The 11,787-nt window shown below is 30.2% G+C and overlaps 1 protein-coding gene across 2 annotated transcripts; it reads right to left on the reverse strand.

Moving 5' to 3' along the window:
• Positions 1–1,735: 1,735 nt before the first annotated feature.
• On the reverse strand, positions 1,736–7,612 carry LOC133694870 (uncharacterized). Of its 2 annotated transcripts, none has more exons than XM_062116567.1 (5): positions 7,315–7,612; positions 6,329–6,390; positions 3,340–3,430; positions 2,777–2,879; positions 1,736–2,688 (listed from the first exon to the last, which is right to left on the reverse strand). In XM_062116567.1, exons 1-5 carry the CDS (start codon positions 7,470–7,472, stop codon positions 1,981–1,983), a joined length of 1,122 nt encoding a protein of 373 aa, XP_061972551.1. In that variant the 5' UTR covers positions 7,473–7,612; the 3' UTR covers positions 1,736–1,980. The 2 variants fall into 2 exon arrangements, with proteins under 2 accessions (XP_061972551.1, XP_061972559.1); XM_062116575.1 differs by lacking the exon at positions 7,315–7,612 and adding an exon at positions 6,501–6,648.
• Between the last annotated feature and the right edge of the window lie 4,175 nt (positions 7,613–11,787).

Genomic DNA, 11,787 nt, shown 5'->3' on the forward strand with positions numbered 1-11,787 from the left:
TCATTTAATTTCATTTTATTTTTATGTCAAATTTGATCATTATTCTTTTGATTGCTATTTGTTTTACTTAGACAAGTTTTTTAGATTTTTTTTGTTTCATCCTTCAATATTAAATAGAAATTATTTTCTTTCAATTTCATTCTTTAACATTTAATTGGTTGGGAATTGGACTTCATTGTTTTTCCAAATAGAATGTTTCCAATCCAATAACTTGAGTCACGAGTTTAAAAAGTTAACACGGCTTGACATTATTTTTTTCTTATTTTTTTTATTTTCTTTTATGATTTCATTATTCAAGATTGTGCATATTTTTGGTTTTTTTTCCTATTAGATTATCTCAATCTTATGACATGGGTTACAGGTTTGACAGGTTCATCCAGAATTGTTCGGCCCTTATTACCAAGATTTAAAGTTTATGATACTAGCTTAGGTTAACTTGGTCATTTTTTTTCTTTTCTATACCCAATTTTATCTTTTCATGTATAATTATTTGAGAACGTAGTTGCATCATTTTCACCCTTTTGAAAAAAGGTTTTTTTCTCTAATCGTGTTTTTATTTAGTTCATTTCTTGTCGTTATTTTTTTAATCATTTAATTAAAATAAAATTATCTTATATAATTTAGTTGGGTTAATAACTCAAATCATGAATAGCTTGCAGAACCATAGCTTTATTGAGCGGAGAGTTCTCATACTATCAATTTTTTCTTAATAAAATCCCTCATGTTTTAAAACTTTTTTATCCAAACTTTTTAATCCTTCTGTAATTAATTGTATTATTTGACTAACTTTGAAATATTATTAAAATATACTTTTTTGTAGTAAAATACATAAAAAGATGAGATAAAAAAGAATTAAAAAAATAAGTCACAAATACAAAACTCCTGCCAATTTTTTCTTTCCTTGATTTTATAATTACATCTTTATTAATTATAAAATAAATAATTACTTATAAATGAGAGGACAATGATTAATTATATATATATAAGAAAATCTGGGTTTCTCGACTTATTTTTTTATTTCTTAATTATATATAAATTAACTAATTATATTATTAATTATATGTTTTTATAATTAATTTTTCTTTTTAATTTATAAAATGATTAATTACACATGAGGAAAAAAGTCACTGTGGTATAGAACTTAATTTTGTTTCTTTAATTTTTTAAAATTATTTATCTATTTATTACTTTTTACGAGTTTTTTCAAATATAAAAAAGCGTGCTCTAAAAATATTCAAAGTTAACAGTTAAAAAACACTATAAATGACGAAATCACTAACAGGGTTAACGGATCTATAGTAGAAGGTTTGAATCAAGTAATTAAAGATAAAGAATCTTATTAAGACAAAATCCATGGCACATACACCCCAAATTCATTAACCCGGCTATGGACCCAGTTTCTTAGCCCAAAGAGGCTGCCCCAGGCAAGCTTCCCTTCCTTCAATCATCGTGTGTATCTCGTGAAATATCATGTCGATTTTTATTTTTATTTTGATTTTTTTCGTTTTATGTTAACCTTGTACCTGCAGAAGGTCAGACTTTAGAAACGTCAGCACAGAGTGTCGACCAGTTATTAACACCGTCCTGGTCAAAATAGGAGGCACAGCCTACCTACAAAACAGCTTTCCCTTCCGGCATAGAAATGGCCCAATGCTCGATGGAAATTTCTTGCATATTAGGCAATCACAGGACGAACGAATTGAAAATTTGAAACAGCTCAGCATAAACACTGTAGTTTAACCCATAAAAGCGAAACGCAATCAACCTTCACGGAAGACCTGATGCAAAAGAAAATACATGGCACGTGGATCTTACTAATTTCCATATCAACGACGACAAATTTTGCACAACAATGACATCCAAGAATGGGCAAAACTAGATGAGAAAAGTTCAGGCCACCAGACTAGATCAGTATTCAAGCATAGCTTCTATCTTCTAGACTAACCTAATCTCTATCCTCTATTAATAGACCTAACCACATCACAAATCTTCTATCTTTTCTAGGGAAGAGAAGTGTGCATCTATACTTGTCAGAGCTTGGTGGTCAATTTCCACTGTTCTAAATAATTTTTGCGAAAAATAATCCAATTCTTTTTGGGGTGGTGCCAAGTCATTTTTGGCAATTTGCTCCCTCGATACCTCAACAGCTTTGGTTTCTGTTCTAGACCGAGTGTGCTGACTAGAAAGTTGGGCATTTATCTCCATGCAAGAATTTAGATCTTCTTCGTTGCGGGCCTTGTTTAGCTTGTCAATAAGATCACTTAAAGCTGAAGCCCTCTCCGCCCTCAAACCTTTTGCCTTCTCCGGCCTTTTATCAAGTTCATTTTGGTTATTAACACTGCCATTATTCAACTCGAGTTTCTGAAGCTTCTTCAATCCTCCATCAACAAGTTGTTGTAGCCTCTTACGGACATTCTCACTCCTTCTAGGATTTGACCGAAGCTTCAACTTCTGCTCTGAAACCATCTTTTCCTCTGTGTCATCATCCTCTGCAGATGCATGGTCGTGGTTTGAAGAGAGTGATCCATCCTCAGTGGAGCCTTCTAGAAAAGATTTCAAAGAGAATACCTCTTCCAGTAGGCTAATATTATGCATGTACCGATCAAAGGCTTCATTTTCCACTTCAATATTTCTATCCTTGAATTCCTTCAATTTGGAAAACCTCCATTCATTTATAGCCGCAGCTTCCTGAAACAGATCCTTTAGATCAGGAAAAACCTTATTGCGCCAAAATATAACAGTCAGCAATGGTATATGTCAGCTTATTATAACACACCTTTCTGGTCAATGATTTCCTTGAACGGAGTGGTGAATGTAAATTGTTGAATTGGGAAAAATTGCTAGAAAGTTGCCTAAGTGATGCGGTTCTATGAGAACTCCTGAAACACATCCCAAGAAAGTAGGTAATACAGAGTATAGACAACCAAGTCGAAGAAGTTGAATAAAATGCAAAAGATAAATTAGTATAGGATGCATTTAGCAAACCAGAACGAGTAACTTTAGAAAAGCAAAGCATATTTTAGAAGAAACAAAAAAGGAATTCAATTGGAACAGAGAATTAAAGAATTCACTATTTCACATAAAGAAAATTGAATGTAATAATATGTATCATATCCTTGTTTTGAGCCATATGGCAATTTTAACAACCTACCCTCGGATAAGAAGTCAATAATGAAGTGAAAGTATCATCTACTGAAGTAACAGATTCCAACCACTGAGTAAGGTCGTTTCTTGCTTGATATTTTAGTACTTTGTCAAGCATCCAAGTCACAACACATGGCATAAGAATGAATATGGACGTGTACAACAGGTATGCTTACAGACAGGAATTTAACTTACACTGCAGGAGGTGCTTCATTCGGCTGCTGCTCAAAGATAGGAGCACTTGAAGCTGGAGTCTTGTCCGGAAATGTTGCATTGGCTTTAAGAACTGCATTTACAAAAATGAGGATGTTAACAGACCAAAAATATAATGGCAAGCAGACAATTTACTTGTTCTTTACAAATGGATAGCAAACTGGAATGTCAATTTACAATGCATCATCCTTGAAGGTGAGATTTCAAAGACAATTGCAATATTGAAAGTGTTATGTAACATTTTCTTCCCATCACCAAAATCATGTAGCAACTGAATTTCCACACTTTGTTCTTACAATTTGTGTGACAATGCATCAAGTTTTGGCATCTAGTCTTGCTACTGTTGCACATTTACAGACACCCACACACATACATGAGAACTTGGGGGTTGGGACTTTAAACATGTGTCCACATGCAAGATGACCTTGCATTAGTTCAGACATAAATCTAAAGTGAGCTACATAAGTCCTTAAATCAGCCGTGGCAGCAGCAGTGACAAGTTGACATGCATAATTTTATAGGCATGATAACAGCTTGCACATTTTAGTTGTTCCTATATATCTTGGGCATAGTTATTTCAACTTTAGGCTAGTCCATTTGGTGCTTATCTGTTAGTTTCCTACTCAGGAATACTTGAGCATGCTTAAATAAAGATAACTTCAACTCTCATGATTTCTGTACGGTTCTATATGTCTGATGTATGTTTTCATCAACTTTAGGTGTTCATCTGTTAGGTTTGAACTAAGCAATATAATCCAATCTGAACAATGAAAATGACATAAGTTTTCATGTGATCTTAAAGATACAAGACTTTGATTGGTGGAAATTCAACCTTTTTTACTTTACGAAGATATGTGCGCCCAGTGTTCAACCCCTCTCTCCGTTTTCCTCCTAGTTATAAGCACTCCTCTTTAATTCTCTGCAGCTTTTATCTAGTTACTTCCAACATAGGAAGCAGGAGGTACAACAGAATATGACATGCTGATAAGTCATTTAAGGTATAACATGTCGAGGAGCTCATCTCTACAAACATCCAGATAAGGCTTCCAGTAACAAAAACAAAATTAAAAACCAAAACTTGAGCAAGAGAAAAAAATCCTTTTCACAGCATCTCTCCAAAACCTTTCCCAACCAAGACCTATCAGCAAAACATCAATTGCAGATTTTCCTTACCCTTCAAAGCTAACTTGTCATGCATTCCCTTTATTAAATTACAAACCTAAAAGCAATCAAGTTACAGGTCTACTAAGGAAAATCAGGTGCTCAGACTGTTGCCAGTCTTCTATAAGACCTCCTTTTTTCTTATCCTTTGTATTTCAAGTCAAGTTTCACTTGATGATATCAAAGAAAAAAAATTAAGAATGAGAAACTAATTTTCTAATTTTGGGAAATTCTCATACAGGTTTCAGTGCGCACCCGACTCAACCATTGGCAGGCTCCTTATTTCATAGTTCATGTAGAGTATCCATGTTTCATAGAGCAATATCCTGTATTCAGCCCACAGTTCCTCTTTTACAATATCCATTTTTCACTTCACAACCAGCCTTGTTCCTCTATTTTCTAAACCTCGGTGTACAGATTCTTAAAGTTCTTTTGGTATTTTCATGATCACATAGCACCAAAGAAATCAAACTCCATCCGGACTTTCCAGCAACTTGATTTCTCAAGTATCATCTACCTTTCACCTTTAAATCTTAAGCTTACTCAAGTTCTCTAGAAGCCCAAACCTTTCATGAAATTATATGAATTCAAAAGATTAGATTACTACATAGCTGACCTTAAGGAATCTTAAGGTGTCCTTTTTGTCAGTAAGATAAAAGTACACTGATCAATATTCAATGTACCAAAGAGGGGGCATCACTTCTTGTAAAAAAAAAAAAACACGTGGGATATTATCAAGCTACTTACAAACTTATCTACCAGCTCCCACACCAAGAAAAGAGTAAATTCTAACACCTTAGAACTGTCAAGGAAGAGCTGTCACCTAATAATGGAGGTAGCATCCCCTCTGTAAACTCCTCTGTTTGCTCCTTCCTCTGTCCGAATCATTCAAAATAGAACATGAGGAAGCAAATCCCATATATTCTTTACCATGGTCACGACCTTTCGTTGCCAGATTTCCAGGAATAATATTGAACGTTGGAAGCACACAACATATTCTAAGACAAGTAGCGATCACAGTCCAAAACCCCACTGCCACATGACAGTAAATAAGCAAATGGCTAAGATTTTCCTCCTTTCTTGCACACAACACACCACCTTCAACTGAACTCAAAGTATCCAGTTGAAAATTAATTGTTCATGTATCTTCCTCTGCGACTCAATTTGTCAGGGGCTAAACTTACAGTAAGATATGTGACACCAGATCATTTTATCACTTCAGCCCAACAAAGCTGAATAGCCAAAGATAAAAACCTTTTCTTCAGATATCTAGCATCAAAATCAAGTTTAAGAAAGCACACAAAGTAAAAAAGGCCATCAATTCGCCTACATATAAATTTATCAATGCTCAAACCTGAGAAGAAATTCTCCTTGTTATGTCAGAAAGATCAAGGATTTTTCAGAGAATAGATTTTCACACAAAAAAATCAATAAATATGCATTGCAATCCCAAATAGGGCCGTGTACCATATATGATCATCTAGTCGTTAGAGAAACAACCTCCTCAGATGATATGAAATTAGTGGTGGAATGATTCTATTTCCCTAACTGGCCAAAAAGAAAATAAGGTTGGATGGCTTGACACTTTAGTTTATCTCCAAATATTCCTTCCAAGATATGTAAAACAAAGCGTGCATAATGAAGGAGCATCCTCGGATTTAGAGTAGTTTTTGAATGAGACATCCTTACTAAGTATGTCTAATAAGTTTTCTCTTTCCATAATAAGACAGAATATCAAATTTGATTTTGGGGCAATAACATGCAGCAAAGATAATAGTTTGACATAATTTGCACAAGAATATAGGGGTACCGTGAATATGGCATGGATTTTGAGCTCTTGAGCAGCAACTTTTGCACGACTGATAAGGGCACCTGCATAGATAGTTCCATTTATGAAAGGTTCAAAAAGTGGAAAAGATGTCAATTTTTTTAAGATACATTCACAATAATAAAATGCAAGTGATAGACAGACAAATATATACTTCTCTAACACACATGCACGCTGGAGTAGCATCTTCAACGATCACAAACCTATCCACTAAGCATGCATAATTTTAGATATCACCACTAACAGTAACAATAGCATTTGTTACATGGGCTCTCTATACAAACCAATATATTAAACACTAAAAATCAGCTGTTCAACACACCACTGGAAGTGTCTATAGACCAAATTGAGTTGGTCAGTTTCTAATAGACTTGGAAAGCGAGTTAAACACACGCCTCTCTCCTTAAATAGAAATCCAAGCGGACAAACCTTGTATAACCTAATAGTCAATACCTAACTGCCCAAAAAAAGAAGAGAAGAAGGGTAGGACTATATCCAAATATTTTGTCGAGAACCCCAATTTAACTGATTCACAGCTACATAACTACATTTTTAGGCTATAACTTTATTTACTACACCAATGAAAATTTCCTCGAAGTTAAGATCACAAGCTCTAGGATAGGTATAAAATCTCACTCGAGATAGCCAAAATCCTCGGACAGATTATCATTCACTCAATGCATTTTAAAGATGACAGCGAAAGTAAATCACCAATTGTTTATCTCCCCTGGTAAATTAACTCCTCTGTTGACCAGAATTAACCAATACAATACTGCTGAGGCTAGGCACCTATCATTCTCATTTGTTTAAGTAACTATCTTCATGACAAATTCAAACAATCACACCTCTTAAATTCAATTCCACTATTTTTGCTAAAGTAATTCCAAATTGAAACAACCAAAACCTAACTGCAGAAACGAAAACGATACCGTGTACCATTATAAAGTACTACATGCACATATATGTACCTGGAGCGGGCAACGTTGCCGCACTGAATACACTTAGGTTTGTTGAGGCCGCGGAGAGTCTTCGGTGGCACGCTGAAAGACGCTGCGGCGGCGGCGGAGATGGCGGTTTGGCCGATGTCGGAGCTGTTATTGCTAATGACTGGAGAAGAGGCTGCCATTTTAAGTGTGAGCTGTTGCAATTTTACGGCTAATTTTGTTTGGGTTGCAGAGTGGGGGGAGGACGATTTGATTTTTAACGTTTTCTTTTTCCTTCTTTTTTCCGGGGAGAGATTCGAATTTAGAAGTATAAATTGAGGGTGATATCAGGAGAATATATAATGGGTTGGATTAGGCAAGGTGAACCCAGGAACTCGTAGATTTCTAGATTCATCTATTGATGGGCCTGGAATCTGGGTGGGAGTTTAATGGGTCCAGTCATAACAAGAGAGAGAAAACCTAAATGCTTGGGTGGGTTTTAGAAGGCAGTTAAAAAACAAATACGAGGGTGGATTGTTACAAGATTAATTTTTAATAACGTTTAGTATATTTATAAATTAAATTTTTAAATATTGATGAAAAGAGAGAGTATTAAATTTTAATTTGGTTTATATTTTGAGGCAAAAAAGGAGATATCCAAAAATATATTGGGCAAACATCAAATATACCAGCAAATTATAGAGGTGTCATTAATTTTACACTCAAGCTATTATTTGTTTAAATTTTACCATCAAACTTTCGAAAAATTTCGATTAAGAATTCTCATTATAATAACTAAGAAAATGTTAAATTCTTGATAAAACGAAATCATTTTTTACAAACATAGATGGAAACATGGACAAAAAGCTTTGAAAATGGATGAAAATCCTTGGTTGAGAATTTTTAAAAGTTTAAAGTTAATACACAAAATTATTTTCTTTGGTAGTAACTTTAAAACTACCTTTATTTTAACATTTATTTGGACATTTTAACTAAAAAAATTTAAAATTAATACAAAAAATACCAAGTATTATTTCTGAACTTTTTCATAACTAGGTTTTTTATTCTCTTACTTTGCATGTTTATTTTCTGCTTCAAAATCTTTTTTTTTTGGATTTTGAATAGTTTTAATGTGTTATGAAAGTGTTTTAAAAAAAATTAAATTTTTTATTTTTTAGTTGCTTTAAAATAATATTTTTGATATTTTTAGATCATTTTAATGTGTTAATTTTAAAAATAATTTTTAAAAAATAAAAAAATATTATTTTAATATATTTTTAAATAAAAAATATTTTAAAAAATAATTTCAACCACACTTTCAAATATACATGAATAAGGGTAAAAAAAAAAGTAAATTATAAGTATATTGTATGTCACTAATTCACTGTCAGCACAGGTGTAGACATCAAAGGCAAGATGAATGCCGGTAAAAGAAGTAAATAACTATCTCGATAAAATTATTAATAAGAATTTTAAAACGCGTAGGTTTTTAACTATAGCGTTTTGTTTTTTTTTTGTAGCATTTTTTTTTGCTTTTGTTTCTTCTTTTTATTTACATGTTTTTTTTCTTTTTTTTACCCAAAATTGACTTCTTCTTCTTTCTTTTTTTTTTAAATTGTTTTTTTTAAAAAAATTAAATATTAAACTGATTGAAAATTTAACTATGTTGTTTTTTCTTTAAAATATTGTAGATTGCTATAATATTCTCATACATTGTTTTTTTTTATGATTTCTTTATTCTGTTTTTTTTTTCAAAATGGTTTTTGTAGATTTTATTTTTTTATATTAAGTTGGTTGAGAATTTAACTTTGTAGTTTTTTTAAAAAAAAACAATATAAATTGTTATAGTGTTTCCCCTACATAGTTTTTGTTTTGTTGCAGTGTTTCTCCACATATTTTTTTTAAAAAATTATCTTTATCGAATTTATTTTTTCAATATTGAGCTGACTGAGAATCTAATTTTAGCTTTCTCCACATGTTATTTTTCTTTTTCTTTTTTTCAAAAATTGTCATTTTTTACATATTTTCTTTTTTTTTTGTTTTTTCAGAATTATTTTTGTTGATTTTATTTTTTTACTATTGAACTGGTTGAAAATTTAGTTTTTTTAATTTTTTTCTTTAAAACATTATAGCTTTCCCCATGTGTTTTTTTTTCACTTTTGTTTCCTTTTTTTTACATGTTTTTTTTTCATTTCTTTTACCCAAAATTGACTTCTTCTTTTTTTGAAAATAGTCTTTGTCGGTTTTTTTTTATATATTGAACTGGTTGAAAACTTAGCTTTGTAGCTTTTTTTAAAAAAAAAATATAATGGATTACTACAGTGTTTTCCTTACATGGTTTTTGTTTGGCTGCAATGTTTCCCCCGCATATTTTTTTTAAAATTATCTTTGTCGAATTTATTTTTTCAATATTGAGTTGGTATTTAGCTTTAGATTTAGCTTTCCTCATGTTTTTTTTTTCATTTTTTTATTTTTTTTCAAAATTGTCTTTCTTCTTTATATTTTCTTTTTTTTCATAATTATTTTTGTTGATTTTATTTTTTTACTATTAAGCTGATTGAGAATTTAGTTTTTTAATTTTTTTCTTTAAAACACTAGATTGCTACAGCCTGGTTTAAAGGGTTAACCCAATTAATTATTTTTTTTTCCTTTTTCTTCATTGGTTTTTTCCTTCCTGTTGATTTTTTTTCTTTGTTTTTTAATTAATCTATTTAATTATCACATTTTTATGACATGACCTTATAGCCAAACTCACATCCAATATTCTTGAGTCCGGTGTTGCAGTTAGCTCACTTAAACTTGAATCATGCAAATTTAATTTAATTATTAATATTATTAATATTATTCTTATGTCAGGCGTTGCAGCTAAACCCAAAATTTTTAGGTATAGCTTTAAAAAAAACTCAAAATTTTTGAATTTTTATTTTTTAAAAATATTTTTTATATAAAAAAATAACTTGCAGCATCGCGCGGGTCATGGATATAGTATGCACTAAAATGAATCATCGTGCCTTGTAAATTACCCGATCAATGCAGACACGTCTAAGCTAAGATTAACTTATTCTTTTTGAAGACTTGGTCAGTGCTGATGACATAAACTATTACCCGACAGGGAAAAAATAAGGGAGACATGCATTTTAATCCTTTCAAGATAATTGATTTTTATTTAAAAAAAAAATAGAAGAAGTAAATCATCTGCCGGGCCTAAAAGAAATAGCTTGCTTTTTTTATTCTTTTTTTTATTTTTAGTTTTTTAAAAAATAATACATTATTTTTATATATTTTTCAAATAAATTTTAAGTTTATGTTTTGATTAGATTGTCATTATTTTAAAATGATATTAAGTGTATTTAATTTTCAGAAAGGTGGGTATGATTCATCTATAATATTTTTTTTAATTTTATATAGATTAACTTTGTTTTTTTTTTAATATTGATTGTTTTGTAAGAATTTTTATATGTGTAACCTTGCATTGGTTTTTTTTTAATTTTTGTTCAATAAATTTAATGTAAGTGTCGGTTTCTATTACAAATTTTATATGTTTTTATATAACAAATTTATTTTGATTGAGGAATTTATTAAATACAATCAGGTAAATTATCCGTATTGCGATGATAGATATTTTTATTTTTATTTTTCGCTTGGTTTTCTCAATTTTATTTTTTTTATTGTTGATGATTTTTTTCATTGCTTTACATAGTGGTTATTGGGTTGTTTAATTAGATAAGTGTATAAGTTTTTCGACTTGCAATTAGGAGTTTTTTTAGTGTAAAAAAACATATTGAAGAATTCTGTGTATTTTTTTTTTATGTTTTGATGTTTAGGATTTAATGCTTATTCTTATTATTTTTTATTTTTTTCCTTGAATTTTTTATGAAAGTTTCTTTATTTTTAGTTTCACTTTTCAATCCAAGTTTATAGTGTATTGTTTTTTTTTTATCTTTATTGTTTTGATTTTTGTTCTTTTACTAATGTTTTTATTCTTCCAATTTAACTTTCAAATTTAAAATTTGTTGTTGTCTTTTAATTTATTTTTTATTGTAATTTTAAGATTCATTATTTTTATTGTATTTTTTATTTTGGATTTTTTTGTGTTGTTCTTTTGTGATTTTAACCCTCATGATTTTTTCATATATAGTGTTTTCAGTTCTATAACCCGAGTCATGGTTTAAAAAGTTAATAATAATTGACTTCTATTGTATTTTTTTTATATTCATATATTTTTCTTTTTCTTTTTATAAAATTATATTATTCTTATTGAATTTTTACTTTGATAACAAATAAGATCATTGAGATATTTTAGAAATATCGTGAAGATGTATTTTCATAATATTGACAATCGTTCATCTTTTATATTGAATCATTGTTTTTTTTTGCTTTGTTTGTTGTCAATATCTTATTTTCTAATAATATTATTAAATTAACAGAGTTTATTAAACTCATTTGAGTAAATTACCTGAATATTATATTTTTTATTTTTTTAAAAAAATATTTACTTTTTTTATTTTTTTATTTGTG

Source organism: Populus nigra, chromosome 1, assembly GCF_951802175.1.
Source record: "Populus nigra chromosome 1, ddPopNigr1.1, whole genome shotgun sequence".
Taxonomy (NCBI): domain Eukaryota; kingdom Viridiplantae; phylum Streptophyta; class Magnoliopsida; order Malpighiales; family Salicaceae; genus Populus; species Populus nigra.

What these genes read in the sequence shown, in the direction of transcription:
- LOC133694870 (XM_062116567.1), bottom strand. Translation starts at nt 7,472, where the DNA reads ATGGCAGCCTCTTCTCCAGTCATTAGCAATAACAGCTCCGACATCGGC. An exon ending in AAATCCATGCCATATTCACG is followed by an intron (nt 3,431 to 6,328) that starts GTACCCCTATAT and finishes TTGTAAATGCAG; the next exon opens with TTCTTAAAGCCAATGCAACA. An exon ending in GGAAATCATTGACCAGAAAG is followed by an intron (nt 2,689 to 2,776) that starts GTGTGTTATAAT and finishes GATCTGTTTCAG; the next exon opens with GAAGCTGCGGCTATAAATGA.